Raw genomic sequence first — 24195 nt, 5'->3', positions numbered from 1 at the left:
GATGGTGGCCACATACACCTTCAGGGTGGAGGGAGACAGCCTTCGCTCCAGCCCATCTTGCAGGAAGGAAAGCACGACAGTGATCGGGCATCTCCTGGGGTCTTCTCGGTGAGAAGAGCACCAGTTGATGAACAGGTTCCACTTCAACGCATAGACATGTCTCGTGGACGATGCTCTAGCGGAAGTGATGGTAGCCGCCACCGCTGGTGGCAGGGTACTCAAACCTGCCTCGTCCCATCCAGGAGCCACACGTGGAGCCTCCAAAGATCGGATCGAGGATGCCAGAGGGTGCCCCGTCTCTGAGAAAGGAGATCCTCCTCAGAGGAATTGGCCAAGGAGGAGCTGTCGCGAGGAGTATCAGCTCGGAGAACCAGGTCCGGGTGGGCCAGTACGGCGCAACCAGAATGACCTGCTCCTCGTCCTCCTTGATCTTGCACAAGGTCTGTGCGAGAAGGCTCACTGGGGGAAACGCATATGTGGCCCCGCGGCCAGCTGTGCGCCAGTGCATCCGAGCCGAGGGTGCCCTCAGACAGGGAGTAATACAGGGCGCAATGGGATGAGTCGTGGGAGCAAACAGGTCTATCTGTGAGTCCCCGAACTGGTCCCAGATCAGCTGGACCGACTGGGGATGGAGTTGCCATTCGCCAGGAACGGGCCGAAACCGTGACAGCTCGTCGGCTGCAAAGTTCCGATCTCCCGGAATGTAGATAGCACGAAGGGACCTCAGGTGCTTCTGACTCCATAAGAGGAGGTGGCGTGCGAGTTGCGACATACGGCGGGAGCGTAGACCACCCTGACGGTTGATGTACGCTACTGTCGTGGTATTGTCTGAACGGACTAGTACGTGTTGCCCCTTGAGCAACGTGCGAAAACGGTGCAGAGCAAGGCGTCCTGCCAGCAACTCGAGGCAATTGACATGCAGAAGATGCTGGGGTCCTGTCCAGGAGCCCGCGGCAGCATGTCCGTTGCACATTGCCCCCAGCCCGTGGAAGAGGCATCTGTGGAGACAACAACATGCCTGGAAACTCGTTCTAGGGGAACACCGGCCCGTAGAAAACTCGGAGTCGGAGTTACTGGAACTTGGAGCGTGCCATGATGCCATGCCCACCTCGGGACTCGATCGCGAAAGCCACCGCTGAAGCGGTCTCATATGAAGCAATCCGAGCGGCGTAACCCCGGCTGCAGATGCCATATGCCCCAGGATCCGCACTCAGTGGGACCGCACTCTTGCCATCGAACTGTCGAAGACAAGTCAGCAGTAAGTGTGCGTGCTCGCTCGTAAGCTGCGCGGACATAGCAACCGAGTCGATCTCCATACCGAGAAAAGAGATCCTCTGCACGGGGTAGAGTTTGCTCTTCTCCCAGTTTACCCGAAGGCCCAGACAGGCTAGGTGCCGGAGCACTAAGTCTCTGTGTTCGCAAACCTGATCTCGAGAGTGAGCCAGTATTAGCCAGTCGTCGAGGTAATTCAGGATGCGAACCCCGTGTTCGCGTAGGGGAACAAGGACTGCCTCGACGACTTTCGTAAGACGCAAGGAGACAGAGCCAACCCGAATGTGAGAACCGCGTACTGGTATGCATGCCCCTCGAAAGCAAACCGGAGAAACGGTCTGTGTTGAGGTAAAATGGAGACATGAAAGTAGGCGTCCTTCAGGTCTATCGCTGCAAACCAATTGTGTGGCCGCACGCATTCGAAAATGCGTTTGGCCGTGAGCATCTTGAACGGCAGCCTGTGAAGGGAGCGGTTCAAGACGCGCAGATCCAGGATCGGCCGTAACCCACTGGTCTTCTTGGTGACAATGAAGTACGGGCTGTAAAACCCTGACTTCATCTCGGCTGGACGGACAGTCTCGATTGCACCCTTCGCCAGCAGGGTAGCAACCTCTGCTCTCATGATAGGGCCATTGCCACCGACCATAGTGAAGCGAACTCCCCTGAAACGGGGAGGAGACTGTGCGAACTGAATCGCATAGCCGAGCCTGATAGTTCGGGCGACCCAACGGGACAGGCTGGGAAGCTCTAACCAAGCTGCCAGAAACTGAACCAGCGGGGTCATGCGAACCACAGGGGTCCCCCCGGAGGGGCAGTGAAGCGGAGTGACCGGCCCAGGAGAGGGTGGCATTGCGACCCGGTGCGGGGGCACGGTCATGCTCCGCGTCCTGACAGAGGAGACCAGGGAAGGACCAGCGTTCCACGGGGGTTTGCTCTGCCAGGGGTCTGACGACAGAGGGGGACGAGAGTGGTGAGGTCCGGGGACAGCACACACTGTCATCCGCACCCTCTGGGACAGAGGGGGACGGGAGTGGCGAGGCCCGGGGGCGGCGCACTCTGTGGTCCGAGAACTCTGTGACAGAGAGGGATGAGAGCGGTGAGGCCCGAAGGCGTCGCGCACTGTCAACCGGCTCTTTGTGCTCAGTGATAGGTGTATCGGTTCTTTCTTTGACCATAATAGGGTACTGCCCACCCGTGGGTGAGCAGCGGGAGAACAAAAGATTCTCCCCCGGCCCTCCGCCGGGGGAAGGAGGGGGCCTGCAACCACCTCCTGGGAAAGAAACGACACCATCACTGAGCAGCCCGTCTCAGGAGCGCCGCTTAGCCTGGCGTTTAGCGGGGCGCAGGGCTGGAGAGGGCTGAGGCGCCTTCCTGCGGCCTCCTCCACGATGTGGCCCGGGTGAAGGCTGCTGCAGGGGCCGTGCGGGAGGGGAGGGAGCCACAGGAGGGCGCCCTCGGCGGCGAGCAGGCTGAGGCGTCTGTACCGACGGCTGGGTGGAGGCAGCAGCAGGCCGTCAGGGCAGAATATGTTTGATCGCCTCAGACTGCTTCTGTGCGGTTGAGAACTGCTGGGCAAAGTCCTCAACCGCTCCGCCGAAGAGGCCGGCCTGGGATATGGGGGCGTCGAGCAGACGAGTGCGCTCGGCGTCCCGCATATCAGCAAGGTTAAGCCAAAGGTGACGCTCCTGGACCACAGAGGTGGCCATCACTTGACCAAGGGAGCATGAGGCCACTTTCGTCGCTCGGAGTGCGAGGTCAGTGGCGGCAAGCAGCTCATCAAAGAGCCCTGGGTCAGTCCCCGCCTCGTGCATATCTCTGAGCAGCTGGGCCTGGTAGACCTGCAAGGTGCTCATCGTATGCAGAGCGGCGGCCGCCTGTCCTGCAGCTCTGTGAGATCTCGCCACGAGGCTGGACGAAAATCTACAGGCCTTGGACGGGTGCTTAGGAGTACCACGAGATGAAACACTCTGAGGACACAGTTGCATGGCAACAGAGCGTTCAACCGGGGGAATCCCAGTGTACCGAGGGGCGACCGCCCCATCGAGGGGGGGAAAGGCGGAGAAATCTGACGAACGTACACGGGAGGTCAAAGAAGCCTTCCATGACTTCGCCAGCTCCTCACGCACTTCCGGGAAGAATGGTATTGGGGTTGGCTGTGGCCGTGAGGCGGCAGCCGCACCCAAAAACCAATCATCCAACCGCGAGCGCTCAGGGCAGGGCGGAGGGGTCCACTCAAGCCCGATGCTTGTGGCGGCCCGGGAGAGCATGACCGTCATCTCGGGATCTGATACGGACAACGCTGGAACTCCAGAAGGAGGCAACGCAGCCGCATCGTCACTTCCCGACGACTCGTGCCCGCCTTGTGATGCCGCGATCGACATCGAGTCCTCCTCTGGAGCACCGAATTAAATACGCGGGGCATCAGTAGATGAACCCGGTAAATTCACCGCAGCACTCGCGGGTTGCAACACTGAAGAGGGGGGTGTGGTCAGAGGACGCATCGTCGGATTGTTCCACACCGTCACCGTCAAGTCACCCTGTCCACCAGCCGAAGTACCACCTCTCGTGGAGGGTGTAGATCGGGGTGTGGATGAGGGGACTCTCTCTCGAATGAGATAATTGAGTCTCGACCTAAGTGTTGCGATGGCCATGTTCCCACAAAAGGAACATGAGTCATCCACAAGTGCTGCTTTAGCGTGCTCAAAGCCCAGACGCGCAAAGCAGCGATTGTGCCCATCAAAGGAAGACAGGAATCGACCGCACCCAGAAGAACACGGTCGAGACATCTTTAAAAAGACGTGCCACGTGCAGCTCTTTTAGAGAGGAAAACTCAGCGATGCTGAGGCGACCAGGGAGAACACACAGACTGGCGGATCACTGCTCAGATCGCAGGCAATGTGAAACTCGCTGGGTACCGCCGTCACACCAACACCGGAGAGTTCGCTATTCTCGAAGAGAAGATGATGTCACTGAAACTCAGGATTTGGCTTGTGGAGTGAAGAGAAGCTCTTGGCTCCGAAGCGAAAACATACCTGCATGTTGCCGGCGTCCTCCTTTTATACCCACGCGGTGGGGCGGAGATACGCTATGCAAATTCCGCAGACCCATGGCATTTCATCGCCATTGCTCGTTTTGTAATACACGAAGATGATTGGCTTTCTAGGCGAAACCCCCATTCGTCGTCATCCGACGTAACTCGGAGTGACTATGAAAGGGAACCGTGGGACATACATTGTTTAGCGTTTGTGGGCACTGAGTTGTGGGCACATTCACTGCATGTAATGCACAATTGACACCATCGGCCGTGGCTGGAATACAGAAAATACACTTGATGTTATTTATCTGGGTCGCTGTGAAAACGGCTTTTGTGTGAAGGCAAGCAGGCCGTGGTACCGGCTTGTTTACTGCAGAATACACTGGAACAGTCGCATTTTCTGGAACTGAACGAGCGAAAAAATTTTGTGCATTTTTATTACACTCATAACACCATCGGCCATGGCCGGGATACCAGAAATTAGATTCTTCATGTGATTTATCTGGGCCGCCGTAAAATGGCTTTTGTGTGCAGGCGTGGTACCGGCTTGTTTACTGCAGAATACACTGGAACAGTGTCATTTTCTGGAACTGAACGAGCGAAAATTTTCGCTGCGAGTCTGGCCGCGGCGAGACTTAAACACCGTTGCTTACCTAGGAGGGCTAGGAAGACTTTGAGGCCTCGGGCTTTATCTCAATCTTCGGCCGAGGCCCACGCGGAGGGGGGCGGCGTCTGGCAGAGCAAGAGCGGGCTGCGCGGGGCCTTCCACTCAAGGCCGAGGCTCGCCGCAGCCTGTGAGAGCAGATGTATCAGCTCGGATTCGATGCTGGCCCGTTTCCCTGACGAATCGCGGGTAGAGGGGGGAGGTCCAAAGAGCTCGCCCAATCCTCACTGTCTGACGCCAGGATAGAGCAGCTGTCCTCCACAGAAGCAGCTATCTCGTAATCACCAATGGCGAGTACGGCGCTTTATATGGCGTGGCACTATAGCGGGTGGAAGTGCAGACTCGGAGAGAAAAATGCCAGGCGAGTCCTCAGAGTCGCCATGGCAATAGCTTGCAATGATGGCAGCCGCCGTCAGCGTGCGCGAGAGCTGCATGATCCTCACCCAGGCAGGAAACGCGGATGACATGCGGTCCCTGTCGCTGTGTGCGGCTCGGCACGAGCCACAGGAATGAGGCATCTTTAAAAAGACGCTTGCTCTTTTAGATAAGAGAGAGAGAGTGTGAGTCGCGGCGGCGAACACACTATACGCCGGAAAGCGTAGCAGGTACGTCGAGATGAAGGCCAGCGGCTTCAGATGCAAAAGCTCGTCCCGCAGAAGGCTTTTCTCAGACGGCGCGGCTTCTCACTCTGGATCCAGCGATGCGTGAGCTTCGCTGAAGAGATGAAAAATCAGTTTGTATCAGCCTGTCCAGCTATATTTATAGGTCAAGGCCACGCCCATTTCGGCGGGACGTGATGTAGTGGCGCAAAGCGCCACCATTGGATATGGGGTCACGCAGGGCCTCTCTCGATAGGCTGCTGCTGTTGCTGCAGGTCAGCCAATATTCACGCAAGCCGCCTTGCCTATGTCTGCATGCTGCTGCAATGGGTTTTACATTAATTCAAAATTAAGGATAATTTTTGGCTCCAATATCTCATGGAAAAGAGGTTTTCCCCATAGCGTAAGATATTACGCAGTACGAGAGAAACTCTCGTTAGAGAACACTGTTCACACTGATATGCAAAACCGATTAAAATGCTGTATTATGCATGACAATGCATGACGTCACCGTTTTTGTAGTTTACACGGAGACAATAACTGTATCCTTTTCATAAACCTACACTTTGAAAAGTTTTCAGATCCCCAAATGCCATTGTTGTGTAAATGAATGGCTAACACATAAAAAGTTTTCTGTTTTTCGTTGAAAATGGCTCAAGAGACAAAGAAAACCATAACTAGAAACTAAACAAGACAATGAAACTAAGTCTCTTATCGTCACCAAGACTGCATTTATTTGATAAAAAAAAAAAACTGTAACTGTACTAAAGACAGTAATATTGTGAAAAGTTATTATTTAGAGGTGGGGTATGTGATTTGGAAAACGACCGGCAGATTTTGAAAATACACAATTCAAATGGTCCTACCTTTGAATATATTTTTTTAAATATAATTTATTTCTGTGATGGCAAAGCTGTCCTTCAGTGTAAAATGATCCTTCAGAAATCATTCTAATATGCTGATTTGATGCTCAAGAAACATTTCTTATCAATGTTGAAAACAGTTGTGGGCTTAATATTTTTGTGGAAACCTTGATATGCATTTTTAGGATTCTTTGATAAATCGAAAGTTAAGAAGAACAGCGTTTATTTGAATAGAAATCATTTTTAACATTATAAATGTCTTGACTATCACATTTGATCAATTTAATAAGTCCTTGCAAAATAAAAGTATTAATTAAAATAAAATTAAAAAAATAATAATCTTACTGTCCCCAAATTTTGAACTGTAGTGTATATAGAATTAAACATTAACAAGTGTAATAAATGCTGTAAAAAGAATTGTTAGTGTTTTGTGTCACTTTTGTGTTATATAGGCCTAATGTTAACATAGAAGTATTGCGATGGCAATATGTGGCTTTCAAGTATGGAGGGCACAAAAATAGATAGTAAATTACATTTGATGCTGTAAAAAATTGTTTTGCTCTTTCAGATCATAGATTAAATCCTCAGATGAAAAGGACAAAAATTAATGACAGAGAAAATTAGCAATTTTAAACAAGCAGCTGAACATCTGTTTAATATTTGTTGAAGTAAGTGAACACTGAGAGTGTGAGATGCTGTTCCTCATTCTGTTCATTATTTTAGGAAGCTAATTGTACTTAATTTCTCCTCCAATCTGGTTATATTGAATATTAGATGTTTAATTTTCTGGGTGCCTTTAATACACACTCTAATCGAAAACTGTTTCAAAAACTTTTCATATTAAGTTTGGTAAATAGTACATGGGTTGATCTCTCCCATTCACCTTATAATGAAAGTAAGGGTTAAAAGTATTAGTATAGTGACAGAATATTTGTATAGTGTAGATAATAATATAGAATATATGTGTAATTTGTCTGGGATTGTCTAACTACTAACTTGGTTAAGATATAACTAGGGCTGCAACAACTAATCGATAAAATCGATTATAATCGATTATGAAAATCGTTGTCAACGAATGTCATTATCGATTAGTTGGTCTGCTTACGTCACGGGGAGCGTTTACTGGTACGCACCTGTCTATTGTACGCACACACACGCAAGGTCTCTCTCCCTCAGGCGCTCTGCCGAGCGCGCGCGATACACGGTTTGGAGCAGTCTCTTCTGTCTCGCTTGCGCGCTCTAAATTTCGGGAGTTTGAACTAATTCGCGGGCATCAGGGAGCCGCAATCAATATGCGGGAGACTCCCGGGACTTCCGGGATCTTGGGATGTCTGTATTTTGTCTCGAGCATCAGGTTGCGCAATCAGTTCGCTCGCAACGTAAGTGATGGATTAAAATAGCGCTACCGCAGAAATAGGTTAAATTAAAACGGTCTTTACAAAGCGAAGCACTAAATATAAAGGCAGTTAATAACAGCAGCAGTAAAATATTGTTTTTTAGTCACTGTACTCAGTGGTTTTCAGCGAATGCTTGTGCACTAATGCATACTTTCTCCTGTCCTTTACTCAAGCCTGTTAGCTTGCTGGGTAACGTTACCTCCATTCCGTTCTCTTTTTATAGCATTTGTCTACTAAGTTTTAATTGTTTTTCAAACGCGATCTACTGCGGCTCTACATTCACACAATTGTTTTCAGTCTTTCTATATTTATTTAATCAATTTATCCTTATATTATTCTTTTATATATTATATATAATATATATTATATTCTTTATCCTTATATTCCTTATATATAATTAATTTTAAATAAAAATTAAATGAATTATATATTTTAGATGTTTTTAGTTTAGTTTTAGTTCAGATATTCACATCTGAACAACATGTCTGTGTAAATTTGTTTTAACAAAAATTGTGTTAAAACATAATATGTTGGATATCATTTTTTTAACAATAATCATGTTTGTCAACTTGCCATCAGCAATTATCATTAAAAACAATGCAAATATTGATATTAGTAAAACTCAATGTGTGGCTTTTGCACTTTTTAAAGTACACTTTTACACATAAATACCCTGATTTACGGTTTTATTTAGTTATAATAAAAAAAAAATCTAATTTAATTTCTATCCGATTAATCGAAAAAATAATCGTCCGATTAATCGATTATCAAAATAATCGTTAGTTGCAGCCCTAGATATAACATTCACTTGTGGCCAAATACTGATCACTTGTATCATGTGTATTGTGGAATTTTAGCCAATAAAAGAGAGGCTTTTGAATGTTGTGTTTTAAGGAAGATCAGACACTCTTTTTTAGCTACTAGGCCTATTCCACTAGTAAAACGGTCTCTTGACATTTTCTCACTGGTCCACATTCTTTTCAGCGTGACTTAAATTTCATACAGAGATTGTTGTAGTGAAGGCTGGTGCTTTTTGATTCATTTCTGCACTGTACATGTTATACATGACTTTGTCCTCTACCTGATGTAGTAAGTGGTGTAAAGATTGTCATCTGTATGTTTTTACCGTGGCTTGTTTTGGATTTGTTTGCATAATTTATAGCATCATATTGGCTGGCGGGTCGTCACTGTATTTCTGAAAATTCTTCACATTGAGAGGAAGGAACCCCCTAAAACCAGCATTAATCAGATTCAGCTTTAATCAAACACTCATAATATAGCCACACACTCACAATCCTCTAGTGTAGAATCGTTGTTCTCTTTCCTGCTATGATAACACCTGCCTGGGAAGTCCTCTAAATATAGCAAAGCTGTCATAGAATGTGTCATTTTTAGCCAAGTGATTAGAGAAATATAAAATATAATGCGTTTGTCCGTTTTGAACCGTTTGTCACCAGTGTGTTCATTTTGGTCTGTTGCTTATTCTTGTCACACTTTGCTCTGTTGAGTTTAAATTACCCTGTTCATGGATTCTGGCCACAACACTGCAGCAGACAGATCACCTTAGAAGAGTTAGTTGCATCTTTCCTTTGTTTCCTTCAAATTAGTCGGATACTGTAATACGCTGAAAAAGCACATTGACCCTAAAAGTGAGATCATCATTTTACAAGGAAGTTCCGCTCTGCATGATATACAATACATCTATTTAGCCCTTACTACAGTTATATATTACACACATCGGAAAATACACAGCATGGAAAAAACACATCACCCCTCCAGCCCCCCACCCCATCAAACTAATCTTTCCCAGGGAAGTCTGGGTAAGGGTCAGAATGAGTTTGAGAATGGTCTGAATGGATAGCCGCCGTTGCCCACTGTTGTGCTTTATTCCTTGTCTTACATAATTACCTAATTTCTACAGACACAGTATAATAATCCTGGAAATAAAGGTATGCATGTTAGTCTGAGTTTGCAATTGTGTTTGTATATGAAATCACAATGGGGAGTAGAATCGCTATGACCAAATAAATAAATTATTTTACTTCTAAAAAAAGTATGAGGTTATAAGTGTGTTTGTTTGTGAAGTCACAATGAGTAGACTTGCTATCTATATCTATATCTATATCTATAAATTATATATATATTTTGCATAGGTTATATTTTTTGCAGGGCTGAAAAACAAAAGGTATTTGGTCACTATCAGCTACAAAACTGAAAAGCTGAATCTCTTGTCATAAAATTACAAAATAAATAGAATAATGAAAAATAAAAGTTGTGCATTAGGACAATTTGCTCCACTTAAACTATATTTAAACATTCAAAGCTTAAGCCCAACCCTCATATTCTTAATTTTCCCTGTTCCGCTCCATTTCATGCACAGCCTTTCAATTATACTTCTTTGTCCGTGAGCACAGACTCATTCGGCATGTGTGTGCACTATCTAGTGGACTTTTTCAAAGAGATCAAGTCATTGGCTGCGTCCGAAATAACACACTCCCTTGAGTACTGTAGGTATTTTTTTTATAGTAATTACTTCACGTCCACTGAAAAAGTATGTTCTATATAGTATGAGTGTGTGTAGTATGAACTTAATCTAGACACATTCGCCTTACATTTACATTACATTTATTCATTTAGCTGATGCTTTTATCCAAAGTGACTTATAATTGCTATACAGGTCCTTCTAAAAAAATTTGCATATTGTGATAAAGTTCATTATTTTCCATAATTTAATGATAAAAATTAAACTTTCATATATTTTAGATTCATTGCACACCAACTGAAATATTTCAGGTCTTTTATTGTTTTAATACTGATGATTTTGGAATACAGCTCATGAAAACCCAAAATTCCTATCTCAAAAAATTTGCATATCATGAAAAGGGTCTCTAAACGAGCTATTAACCTAATCATCTGAATCAACTAATTAACTCTAAACACCTGCAAAAGATTCCTGAGGCTTTTAAAAACTCCGAGCCTGTTTCATTACTCAAAACCGCAATCATGGGTAAGACTGCCGACCTGACTGCAGTCCAGAAGGCCATCATTGACACCCTCAAGCAAGAGGATAAGACCCAGAAAGAAATTTCTGAACAAATAGGCTGTTCCCAGAGTGCTGTATCAAGGCAGCTCAGTGGGAAGTCTGTGGGAAGGACCTGTATATGTCAGAGGTCGCACGCCTCTGGAGCAACTAGGGGTTAAGTGTCTTACTCAGGGACATATAGGTGTCTCACAGTGGATTCGAACCCAGGTCTGTCACACCAAAGGCATGTGTCTTATACACTGCGCCATCACCACCCTTGTTTTCATTATTATACGATATCAGCGTCAGTTTCACTGCCATTCATAATTCCTCTCCTGTGGCCTCATGGGTTAGTAAAGTGTCCATCGTATGCACACTTTAGACTCTAATGTTAACTTAGCATTTTGATATTAACACCCTGTAATTAACATCCGTCTCGGTTGATTCAGTCACAAACCCCATTTCCCAGAATTAATTTCAACATGAAGCATCACATAAAAGTGCTACACTTCACATCTGTCCTCCCACAGAGGAACTTTCAAAGAAGAAAGAAAGAAAGAATATTAAACCAAATATAGATCAAGACATTATGTCCATTCAATATGAAGACATGGAAGCTGTTTATTTATTTTATTTAATATATTTTAAATCAATGACCACCCCAAAAAACCTTTTCTCTCTGTAAATATTTTTTGCCTTTCTCTACTTCTCCAAGGGGTTTGTAATTACTTTTGGGGAGCCTCCTCCTCTATTGTCAATCAACTGTGACCTCCAGGTGGGTGATTGAAAGATTTAGATTGGACAGAACTTGGGGGCCTGGACATTCCTATCATTCTCTGCCCAGGAGTCAAGCCTATCACTGACCCTTATGATCTCTGCGTTACAATGAGCATGGTAAACTCCCTTAAAACAATACCTGCTGAGTTCAGACTTCACTGGTACTCAGTCATAAGAGGGAGTTATAATGTATAACATGTCCTGCTGTTGCCACATTCATGCTGAACTCCTGTTTATATTTGTGTAACAAGGTGTAACTTTCTGATGCTACACCATCCATGTATGACAAACAGTTACATTGTGGTTAATGTTATTTGAAATGTTTCATAGTTTAATAAGGAAAGTTAAGCAGTTAAATGTAAGAGGAATGGATTGGTCGCTGTAAACACGGATAAAACCGAACATTTCCTGCTCTCAACAAGCTGTGATTATTTTCATATGTACAACAAGAAAAAAGCTGGTGTGGATTGTTGCCATAAAGGAAAAATATTACACAGAAGCAGCATTGAGTTTGAGCTTCTTTCTACTCTTATAGGTGTGTGAGGAGGTTATAATGACCTGAGTCAGAGTGAAGAACACAAGGCCACTGTCTGCTCGGACACAGTTCCTCCCTTCCACCCAGAAGCTCAATCTGATTGGTTAAAAAAACAAACTTTCTGTGATGTCACACTGTGCCTTATGTCATGGTACCAAAGAAAACACCCACAAATACATATTGCTGCAAGCTAAAGATTGGCTTGACTACCAAATTATTTTGCTAGATCTCACTTTAGTGTGGAGGTGCCGTTTTGACGGTGTCCAAATATCTGTGTACCTGGTAAAAAATTAATCTCATGGCACATTATTCAAGTGAAAGTTTTTTCACTTAAATAAGTTCAGAGTAAAGGGCAGTGCTTTCACTGGCTATGAGGAGTAATTTACTGTAACTGTACTACTGTAGGTGCGTGGATGCATTAGCTACTTACTTCCGATTCAGTTCATGCTTGAATTTGCCTGTGTTATAAAACAGCCCATCTGAAGTACCTTTTTATTTATTTATTAATTTATCTTTAGTATTTTATAGTGTGTTTAGTATTTCTTTCATTTATTAAAGAATGAGTGCAAACATACACTTTAAAAGCACTTTACAAACAGGAGTTTTTTTAAAAAAGAACAAAAAATAAACCAAAGAGAGACTTCTTGGATTTGGTTACTTTGTTAAGACACCTGTGTGAAGTTGAGAGGAACTGACTTAATATATTCACACAAAAAATCACCTTGAAACCAGTTACTTACAAGTCATTGCAAAAAAGGCTCAGAAAGTGACGTTAGTTGTGAGCTATAGTATCATTTGGTTGCAGTTGTCACTTGGTATTTTGTTATCTGCAATGACATTCAGACATTAAGTGTCTAAGATATAAAGATATCCCTATTAAAATACCCAATTCAGTACCTCACAAACAGCCAGTGCCCATTGATTGTTTCCCTGGGTTATTACTGTGCACTGTAAAAAAAAAAGCAACATTTTAGGTTTTACAGACTTAACTTAAATTTACAGTAAAAAACATATTTCATTATCTGATATAATATTAATTTACCGATACATTAAAGTACTAATATCTGTTTTGTACCATTGTAATACACCGACAACCATCAATCTCAGTGGTGATTAGAGTCATATGATGAATCTAAGCTCATCAAAAGCAACTTTTCTACAAGTTGAGAAAGTAAATAAAAATATATGTAGTAGAAGCTCCGCAGTGTCAGGTAACACAAAACATTTTAAAAATGCAATAAACATTCATTTAAGAACATTAAATGTAACATAAAACACTAATGTGCAAAACTGATTAGAAAAAAATAAGAAAAACTATGAAGAAACAGTTATTTCAACAAAATACATAAAATGTGGAGTGTCATAGGGAATTGTGGGAATGTTAATTTACGTTTTTTCACTGTAAATTATACAATAATTTGTTCCAAAAACTGTACATTTTACTTTTACAATGTGGGGTTTCTACTTTTAAACAGTGGGAGATGAAGATGTAAACAACTAATCAGACAACAGGCCACAAAATACTGTCCGACATTAAGTATGCTACTGCCCTTGAGTAACAGCCCATGGAGTCACAAAAAAAAAAGTGCTGATTTTACTGAAAAGCCTTTGGAGTGTGATTTTGATTTAATGTGGCTAAGCACTGTTTTTGTTCACCCACAAAGCCTCCTTCATTTTGCTAATTGATTACTGAAGCCCGACTACTGTCAGCTCCTGTTCTCTCACAAGCGCTGATGCTAATCCCTCAGTACTAAGACCCTCACATGCACTTACAACCAATCAGTCGACATGACGGACCACCACACTGATACTTGAGTCAGTGTAGGGTTCAAACTATGGAATATGTGAGTTTCTATATCAAATTGTGTTTTGATGTAAAATGAGCGACACATCTTTAGCATTGTTTATGTCTTCATACGATTTGCATTATTTATACATGTCTGTGGGATTTCCTGACACATGTTGTGTAGTTTCAGTAAGTCTGTTTGAGTGACGTGGTAGATCTTTAGTGGTGAGCTTCTGTAATTCACCACTAGAGAGAGCTGAATGATCACTGTTTGTAATCTTACAAGGTTTCTGACACATGCTAGTCAGTTTGATTGTTGAAAGAGTTAATTCCATTCCATTTACAGAACCTTCACAATATGTGATAGAATCAGTAGTTGTTATATTCTCAAAAAGTTTTTCTTTTAATTAAAAGTCACAGTGCCAAAATAACACAATAAGTGCTTTGAGAAGTTGAATTCTGAAGTAATTGGCTATTATAATATATTTTCACTGTATAAATACTGGCTTTTTCAGCAAGAGAAATGTGATGCAAATAAGGTGTCTAGGACTTCATTCGTGTCTAGCTCTTAATTAAGGTTCTGCCATTTAGAGGACAGTATTGTCTAATTGCTCTATTAGGCATAATGCCCTTGAGTGGAGGCCACGGCTGCTAATTGAGACTTTTCTATAGACAAGAAATTCACAGTATTGCACAGCTGATGGCTTTTGACAATAAACCAATTACTGAATGTTATTGGGGTACAGGAAAGGGTTGAGTGTGGTTGGTTGGATGGGAACATCATCTCTCCTGCTTAACCTTTGGGTCTCAAATAAAGGCTAACAGTTTGAGTTCCTTCATATTCACATGATGGGATGCTATGGCAAGCTGACCCTCCGCCTACCTTATTATTGACCTTTACACTCCAAAACCCGTTTTTTCAGGGTACATTAAGAGTTATGCTTTCAAGCACCCAGAGTCAGGATTTGACACACAGCAGGAAGTATTAGTGGGATGAACAGGAATGAGACACATCAGGTTGGTAAATGTCATTGGATATATTTAGTGGATTTAAAGACTGGAGGGCATTAAGGCAAATAACAAATAGGTTATTTGACAAATAAAAGACAAAGACAAAAGACAAATAAAATCGGACTTGAATATTTGTTGTCCGCTCTTTAATGATTTACTGTTAAAATTAAATTGAGTTTTTTGACAGTTTTTGAATATGAAGTCTTAAAGTCTTAAGGCCCATTCACACCAAGAACGATAACCATAAAGATAACTATAACGATAAATTAGCGTCCACACCATCGGACAATAGTGTTCTGTCTATTCTAAGCGTGTGCTGCAGTTTTGTTGTGTTACGCTTTAAATGCCTAAGCTCAGATTCTGATTACCTGTCAATGTTTTTATCATTCATCAGCTGGAAAAAAAATATCCTGAAAGTGATTCCAATGATGTCGTTTCACTAAATGCTTGTTATTGTTATAGTTTTATAGTTTTAGTGGGAATGTCCCCATTAGCCCTTCAGGTCTACGTGAAGATGAATCCATTTCTTCTCCAATTGTAACCCTGACAATCTGCAACAATCTCAAGCACGCACTGTCACTCTATGGATAAGAACAGACTCTCTTTGTCACTGTATTGATGTGCTGTGATCACTGAGCTGTGGAGACTTGGCTGATGAATTTGGCACAATATTTCCATGCCCTGGTTTTTCCCTCTGCTTGCAGAATACAAACTCCTAGTTTTCCCATGTACCTGGACATAGAGGCCTTCCAGAATATGACTGCCCTTCTGATAGCTGTCTGATAATTCCAGGCTAAAGTTTGTTTTAATCATTATTATTTTGAAAAACATTAAAACTTTTATTCATCAAGGATGCATTAAAGGTGATATATCATGAAAATCTGACTTTTTCCGTGTTTAAATGCTATAATCGGGTCCCCGATGCATCTACCAACACAGAAAACGTGAAAAGTGACAACCCAGTAACTTTGTTTTTGTAAGCCTTTCTCTGCAAGCATGTCAAAAAATAAGCCGATCAGATTTCACTCCCCTTCTGACGTAGGACGTTATTATAATATTACCGCCCCTTAATCTGCACGTTTCCACCTATTTTTTTACAGTCTATGGTTTCCACCCACGGCACCCCCATTTGGTTTTTGCAAGCGACAACAGTGTAACAGTTCTAACGCAACGGCAAAAGTTCGAGCAAATTATGCAAACTGTTCTGTTGTTGGCTGCATAGACGAGCACAGAAGAATATTTAGAGTCCCAGCCTCAGATGAGACAAGAGAGCAGTGGATTAATTTTATTTTCAATGGAAATCCCCCAGAAACAGATGAATCAATGTAACTATAAATGTATCCACTAACCATTCAGAAACGTCCAGGTCCAGTCTAAAGGTGGCAACCTCTTCCTGAGTCTCTCTGTAAGGCTGCACTCCGCTACTGAGATTTTGGATGTGAGATTATTCATATGTTTTGTTATTGTATCCGAAGCTCATGTAAAGGATTGGCCGTCTTCTGAATCGACAGGGAGCAGCAGCTCATTTGCATGTAAAGGGACACACACACAAACGGCCTGTTTTTGCTCACACCCAAAGAGGGTTACTGTATTTTGAGCTGAAATTACACAGACACATCCTGGGGACACCATAGATTTATATTACATCTTGTGAAAAGGGGCATAATATGTCACCTTTAAATTGATTTTAAAAAATGGCAATAAAGACATCTACAGTGTTACAAACAATTTATATTAATAAAAAGCTGTTATTTTAAACTTTTGTATTCATCAAAGAATCCTGAAATAAATGTATTACTATTTAGAAATAAAAGAATTAAGCAGCACAACTGTTTTCAACATTGATAATAATAAGAAATGTTTTATGAGCATTAAATCAGCATATTAGAATGATTTCTGAAGGATCATGTGACACTGAAGACTGGAGTAATGATGCTGAAAATTCAGCTTTGCCATCACAGGAATAAATTACATTTTAAATATATTCAACTAGAAAACAATTATTATTAATTATTTTAAATTGACATGAGATTTCACAATATTACTGTTTTAGTGTATTTCTGATCAAATACATGCTGGCTTGGTGAGCATAAGAGACTTATCTAAAAATCTTACTGACATGTGTGTTTAGTGTTTCAAGAAACATGTTTTCTTATCAATGTTGAAAACACTTGAAACTTTTTTTTAAAACTGTTGTAAACCTTTTTCTTCTTAAGTGTATGAGACTTAGAAGCGAAAAACCAGGAGACCGAAGACTTTGCAAACATTATATTTTTTTCCAGGATTCTTTGATGAATAGAAAGCATTCATTAGAAATAGAAGTCTTTACTGTCACTTTTTTGATCAATTTAATACATTTAATGCTCCGTTTTATTACTTTCTTTACCTTCCTGAACTTTTACTAGAACTGAATCCTTGTGGCACTGACTGGACATTCATCCAGAATGTCTTCTAATGGAAGTGTGCTGCTCCCTGCACTCAGTGTGACTTTGCTTGCACTTTATCTTTATAAGAAAAACATTTAGCAAGCTTTAAAGCTCTCCGTAGCTGCACACTGTTTTGAAATCCAAAATTTTTTGTAAGCAAACTTCCATGGGTTGAATGTTTGTCAGAGGTGGTAATAGGTGGAGGGGGTTTAAGGAGGGGGCCGAAGTGGGGGTCAAAGGCTGTGCATTCTCCTTGTGTGTGTGTTCAACAATGCCATTATGATGGCGTAGAGAATCGGACATTTGGCTGCCCTGCTGAATACCAAAGTCTGCGTGGTGCACTGGGGTACCGAGGGGGTTCCTAGGGGGTACAGAGAGCAGTCGTGCGGGAGGAGCGACAAAGCACGTTCTGGCTTGTTTGCAACAGTGGTCGACGCACGCTCATCTACCTCGCTCGGCCAAGCAGCATGGCGGTCCTGGTGCTGCCGCTGACCTGCCTGGTGCTCCTGAGCCTGGTCAGTGTCTCCTCTCAAATTCAGTGGTTCAGGTTTCTATGGGTCCCAGAGACGATCTCGCCCACACCTGCTGTCACCACACCTGCACCCTTCACTACAGCTCCAGAGGAGAGCATAGGCCTCCCAACCTCCCCTCCTCAGCCCACAGAGGGATCCGGCAAAGCCAGAGCTAAGAAAACTCTCAGAATGTGGAAGAGTGGTGAGTGTCGGTGCGCTGCATAAAATTATTTGTAATTTTGACAGAAAAATACTGTAAAATGCTACAATAAAACCTTGATTGGTTAAATGTACGTCACCCTACCATATATGGTGAAAAACTTTACATAGTTTATTGCATAATATTTTATTTAACTGTAAAATACTGTAAAATTTAAGTTTTTGGAAGTAAAAACTAAAAATAATTATGGTGAAAAACAGTAAAAGGACATTCCCATAAGTCCCTGTGTTTCACAACATGATTGTATTTAAATAATTTATTACTAAATAATTTGGTTTCTTCTTTTTTTTATCAATAATGTATATAAGTATGTTTTGTGTTCCATTTTATGTTGTTTAGTTAATGTTTGTTGCATTATTTTAGTGTTGTGCGTTACCCTGATGGTGTTTTATCTTTGGATGTGTGCTATATCCTGTGCACCATATGAATATTGGCAATGTTTAGTGGACAGGCCATTTACAATGAACTCAATGATTCATCTTGTGGCTTTCTGTTGTTCCACTTGTTGTGGTTATCGGTACATTTTAAGGTAAAAAGGTATTCAAGTAGGTATATTAAAATGATATCACTTAATGAAATGTGTGGTTATAAATTGTAAAATATACAGGCATCCTGTCAGTTTAGAAACATTGTCACAGTATTTATTTCATTGAATTTCTGGCAACCACAGCTGACAGTTTTTTACCGTAAATTTAACTAGATTTTTTTTACTGTGTGGAATGGTAGATGAAGGGAAGTGGTAAGTTTTGAAACATGTAAGTGAAAGGCCATTTTCAATGTTAACCCAAAGACTCAAAGATCCTCGTTGACTAAATGTATTTAGTTTTATTGAGGATTTCATAATATATTTTGTAATAAACCAACTGGAGAGATTTGCATTCGCAAGGTGTTATTGTGTATCATTTCTGTCTTGTTAGTTTAACTTATTCAAATGTAATTTGGATTTTACTGTGCAGTTGAATCATTACTGAGATAATGTTTCACCCATGAGGCTAACAGATAGTAAAGCACAACTTTACTCTAAATTCCAACTCTAAAATGTTTCTAATTGTGCCACACCATTGTGTGAGAGAGATCAGCCTGGTGGTGTTCGATGAGCTCGCTTTTCTCAAAGAATAATGCTGAATCCCTATCACATGATATTATAATAATAGGATTAGCAGCAGGAGGCTTTCTGAAAATTGGGGTCGCTGGTGGAGCTTCGGTTACAGGTCCACCTGCTGATTACAGACATATAGGAACATTGTGAAATTATCCCTGGGGTCCAGACATGCTCCTTAATTAAGATCTCATTTATCCCATTACTACATGCAATCACTGAAGCACTTTTACTGCATCTCTCTTCATTGCATTTTAATGTTATATGGAGTGTAGTACTATGGAATTACTTTTGTTCCAATAATAATGAACGTAACTTTTCAAGAAACTGATGAAAATATAAATTGAAACTGAAAAAAATATATTTGAAACTAAAAAAGAATAAATCACGGGCACATTTTTTTACTTCGTTCTTAATACACAGAATGTTTTGCTTACTATTTCTCATATTTCGTTCGCTGATCTGAACTTACAAATGCGCTTCCAGAGTTTTCAGTTACGCTTCTGAAGTTTTCGTTCCCCTTCAGGGACTACCGCTGCGTGAAATCGCAGTGGGAACGCCCTCAGCGTGACGCGTCTGAAGCATGAATGAAATCAGCAATGGAGAGAATGAGCGTACGGCGAGTGACGTCATCGACCAGGAAGCTATAAATATCCCCTGAGTACACAATACGCCAGCTTTTAGTTACTTCAGCAGCTCTGTGTGTGTCTGAATCTGTCGATTGTGTTTGTCTGTTTTGTCAGGAGTTTTCACTATATATATTTTATATAAAAAAACCAATATGAGCGAGCAGTATAAGAAGTGTGTTCCCCCCTGTACTCGGTACATCACGGCTGGGGATTCACACGAGCTAAGTGTGGCTTGTTTGGGAGTGCAGCAATGCCCAGTCGGCTCTCGAGGGAGTCGATTGTCAGCATTGCGAGCGTTTTCCCTTGAGAACTCTGCGCTCGCGGCGATCGCTCTTCGAGGAGAGTGATTTGCTGCGAGCTCCCCGAGGCTCGGGTCCCGCTTCTGTTGAGGCAGAGCGGCGGCGCTTGTCTTGGGGCTCGCAGATGGATCTCGCTGGCGACATTGAGACGGGCTCCGCCCTATCTCAGCTATCTCCGACGAGATCTAGTGCCTCTCACCCGGCTCTGGAAGCACGCGCTGCGGCGGTTACTTCTGCCCGGGGGGAGGCACATGATGATGTTGAATTGAGATTTTCCAGTTCTGAGGAGCTGGATGTCGAAAGTTTATTATCAGAGAAAACTAGTTTATCACATTATACTGCAAATGAAGAAGGTTTGATGGATGTATTATCTCGGGCTGTTGAAAAGCTAAAAAAAATAAAATAAATAAAATAACAGTATCGAGTGGCCAGCTGATAGACAGGTTTCTAGAATTAAAAGCAATCTAGATGATAGATTTCTGTCTGCACGACCTCAACCTTCTAGCCGGTGCTTACCGTTCTTCCCAGATCTTCATGCTGAGGTTTCAAAGACCTGGGTTAGACCGGTTTCAAGCAGAATTTACACAAATCAGTCAAATGCTTATGGTAACATTGTTGGTGCTAAATCTGCTGGTTATGTGACGATACTGTAGGCGGAGGAGACGCTTGCGAGCTATCTCTCTCCTGCTTCATCGTCTTCACTTAAAGCACCGGCTCTTCCACCAAAAAATAAATAAATAAATAAATATATATATACCTCTGTGCTGGTGGGGAAGGCTTACTCGGTGGCTCGGCAGGCGGCTGCATGTTTGCATACGATGACTTTTATGCAGGCTTTTCAGGCCGACCTGCTCAAAGGAAATCTGAGGGGGGTCCCCGCCGAGAGAGACTTGCGTTCACCTCCCTTAAGGGTGCCCTGTCTCTCCCGGCGCCCTCAGGGGCCCGTCCTACTAACCCTGCCGAAACAGGGCGTAGAAGGGTCTGGCGAGTGCTTTCCCGAGGGACGCTCGCCGCCTCTAAGGAGGGTTCTAGTGTGTTCAGACCAGTCGTTCCCTGCCGGTGCGCCGTTACAGGGCACTGTGTCTGTCACGCAGAATGTTCAACCAGAGCAAAGTCTTTCGTCGAGTTCGTCTTCAAAAAGAGCACAGCAGAAGCGGAGTGTCACGTCTCGTGCCCCCCTGCAGAGAAACTGGAGGGATGAGGCGGGGTGCTCTCCGGCGCGGCCTTCTCGGGGCAGGACTGATCTGAGGACAGTCATTTTCGCCAGAAAGGCCGCGTCGAAAAAGTCCTGACGGGCTGAACGTCAGGACTCTGAGGGTGGTCCCCATCGGGAAAAACTTGAGTTCACCGCACAAAAACACGGTGCCCTGTCTTTCTCAATGCCCTCAGGGGTCTGTTCTACTAACCCTGCCTATACAGGGCGTAGAGAGACTCGGCGAGCGATTTCCCGAGGGACGCTCGCCCCCTCCAAGGAGGGTTGTGGAGTGCTCAGACCAGCTGTTTCCTGCCAGTATGTTACAGGGCGCTGTGTCTGTCACTCGGGATGTTCATCCGGAGGCCAGCCTCGAGAGGCTAGTTCCCTTAGTAGAGTTCCTGGCGGAATGGGTCCCCCACCCAGCAGGGAGTTAGGATACTACTTCATCGAAAAAAAAAAAATCCTGACGTGCTGAACGTCAGGGTTCTGAGGGTGGTCCCTATCGTGAAAGACCTGAGTTCACTGCACAAGAACACGGTGCCCTGTCTTTTCCGATGCCCTCAGTGGTCTGCTCTACTAACCCTGCCTTCACAGGGCGTAGAGAGACTCGGCGAGCGATTTCCCGAGGGACGCTCGCCCCCTCCGAGGAGGGTTGTGGAGTGCCCAGACCAGCTGTTCCCTGCCAGTACGTTACAGGGCGCTGTGTCTGTCACTGGGGATGTTCAAATCAGATCCGAGGACTGGTTTGTCATGATAGATCTAAAGGACGTTTACTTCCATGTATCTATCCTCCCTCAACACAGGAAGTTCCTGAGGTTCGCTTTCGGGGGCGAAGCGTACCAATATCGGGTTCTTCCGTTCGGCCTAGCACTGTCACCCCGAACATTCACGAAGTGTACGGATGCTGCTATAGCCCCGCTGAGGTTACAGGGCATCCGCTTTCTGTACTATATAGACGATTGCTTGATTCTAGCTCAATCGGAACAACAGGCGGTTCGGCACCGAGATGTCGTTCTTGCTCATATCAAGTGACTGGGGCTGAGGCTCAACGCCAAAAAGAGTGTTCTTTCTCCATTACAGAGAACCACTTTTCTAGGTGTAGTGTGGGATTCAACGACGATGCAGGCACGATTGTCACCTGCTCGTATTGCTTTGATTCTCGCTGCAGTAGATCAGGTCAAGCTAGGCCAGTCATCCACTGTAAAACAGTTCCAGAGACTGCTAGGTCTCATGGCAGCTGCGTCCAACGTGATACCTCTTGGCCTCTTGCACATGAGACTGTTACAGTGGTGGCTCAGGACCAAGGGATTCTCCCCGAGGGGAAATCCGCTTCGCATGATCGTGAGTTTGCGACGGTGTCATCACGCCCTGATCATGTTTAAAGATCCTTGGTTTCTGTCCCAAGGCCCTGTGTTAGGAGCTCCTTGTCGTCACGTTATGCTAATGACAGATGCCTCTCTCACGGGTGGGCTCAGGGTCTGTGGGAGGACCATCATCGTCTGTGGCACTTAAACTGCCTAGAGATGTTGGCGGTGTTTCAGGCTCTGAAACACTTCCTCCCAGACCTAAGGGGCCACCACGTTCTTGTCCAGACAGACAACACATCGGTGGTTTCTTATATCAACCATCAGGGGAGTTTGCGTTCTCGCCCGCTTTACAAACTGGCACGTCAGATCCTTCTATGGTCCCAGGGGAAAATTCTTTCTCTGAGAGCTTTTATCTCCCGGGGTATTTAAATCAGGGGGCAGACATCCTGTTAAGACAGGGGCCGAGGCCCGGGGAATGGAGTCTTCACCCCGAGGTGGTGGAACTCCTATGGAAACATTTCGGTCTTGCCGAGGTAGACCTATTTGCTTCTCGAGAAACATCACACTGCCCGCTGTGGTTCTCTGTCAGCCATCCAGCCCCGCTGGGGTTGGATGCGATGGTAAATCCGTGGCCGAGGTCACGCTTGTACGCTTTTCCCCCGATCGCTCTGCTCCCAGGAGTTCTGGAGAGGGTTCGCCGGGACGGGCTCAGTCTCCTGCTAATAGCCCCGTTCTGGTCGGCCCGGGTATGGTTTGCGGACCTAGTGTCTCTCCTCAACGGCTCTCCCCTAGAGATACCGATCAGGAGAGATCTGCTCTCTCAGGCGAGTGGGTCGATCCTTCACCCCCGTCTAGAGCTATGGAGGCTGTGGGCTTGGCCTCTGAGGGGGCCCAGCTCATAGATTCTGGTCTCTCGGCTGAGGTCGTTGAGACCATCCTCCGATCCAGAGCTCCCTCCACGAGGAAGTTATATGCCGCGAGGTGGAAACTTTTCACCTCTTGGTGTGGAGAGCGCCAGCAGGACCCAGTTAACTGCCCGGTTGGTACAGTCCTGGATTTCCTGCAGGACCGTCTCTCCACAGGGTTATCCCACTCCACACTGAAGGTGTATGTGGCGGCCTTAGCTGCTTACCACACCCCTTCAAGTGGAGGTTCCCTCGGGAAACACCCGCTTATGTCTCGCTTCCTTCGTGTCACCTTGAGGCTGAGGCCTGCAGTTCGCACAAGGGTACCAGCTTGGGATCTGGCCGTCATCTTAGAAGGTCTCTCCCTTGCTCCTTTCGAGCCCATCGAGGAAGTTTCGGAAAAGTTTCTTACTCTAAAGACTATCCTTCTTCTCGCTATCTCATCTCTAAAAAGAATTGGAGATATTCAAGCACTTTCGGTGGCTCCCTCGTGCCTGGAATTTGCTCCTGGTTGGTTAAGGCCTTTCTCTTTCCGAGACCAGGTTATGTTCATAAGGTTCCAACTGTTTCAGTTAGACCTATAGTTCTGCAGGTTTTTCTGTCCTCCGCCTTTTCTGACGTCAGACCAGGAGAAAATTAATTT

General features: G+C 44.2%; 1 protein-coding gene across 11 annotated transcripts in view; it reads left to right on the top strand.

Moving 5' to 3' along the window:
* col15a1b (collagen, type XV, alpha 1b) overlaps positions 1-24195 on the top strand; it is a 115528-nt gene that overhangs the window by 4279 nt on the left and 87054 nt on the right. For 2 of the 11 annotated variants that reach the window (XM_077227417.1, XM_077227390.1), the window contains exon 1: positions 17757-18100. The exons of 7 other annotated variants lie outside the window; for them this stretch is intronic. In XM_077227417.1, the coding sequence (XP_077083532.1) occupies positions 17854-18100 (247 nt within the window). In that variant the 5' untranslated portion in view covers positions 17757-17853. Of the gene's footprint in view, positions 1-17755; positions 18101-24195 lie in introns of those variants that run through there. 2 more of the 11 variants (XM_077227397.1, XM_077227407.1) reach the window with 2 other exon arrangements.

This window comes from Siphateles boraxobius, unplaced genomic scaffold (assembly GCF_051911475.1).
Source record: "Siphateles boraxobius isolate OS27281-9 unplaced genomic scaffold, OSU_SipBor_1 1, whole genome shotgun sequence".
Classification (NCBI taxonomy): Eukaryota; Metazoa; Chordata; class Actinopteri; order Cypriniformes; family Leuciscidae; genus Siphateles; species Siphateles boraxobius.
Note: the sequence above shows the minus strand (reverse complement) of the source record. Positions and strands in the feature narration are given on the sequence as shown.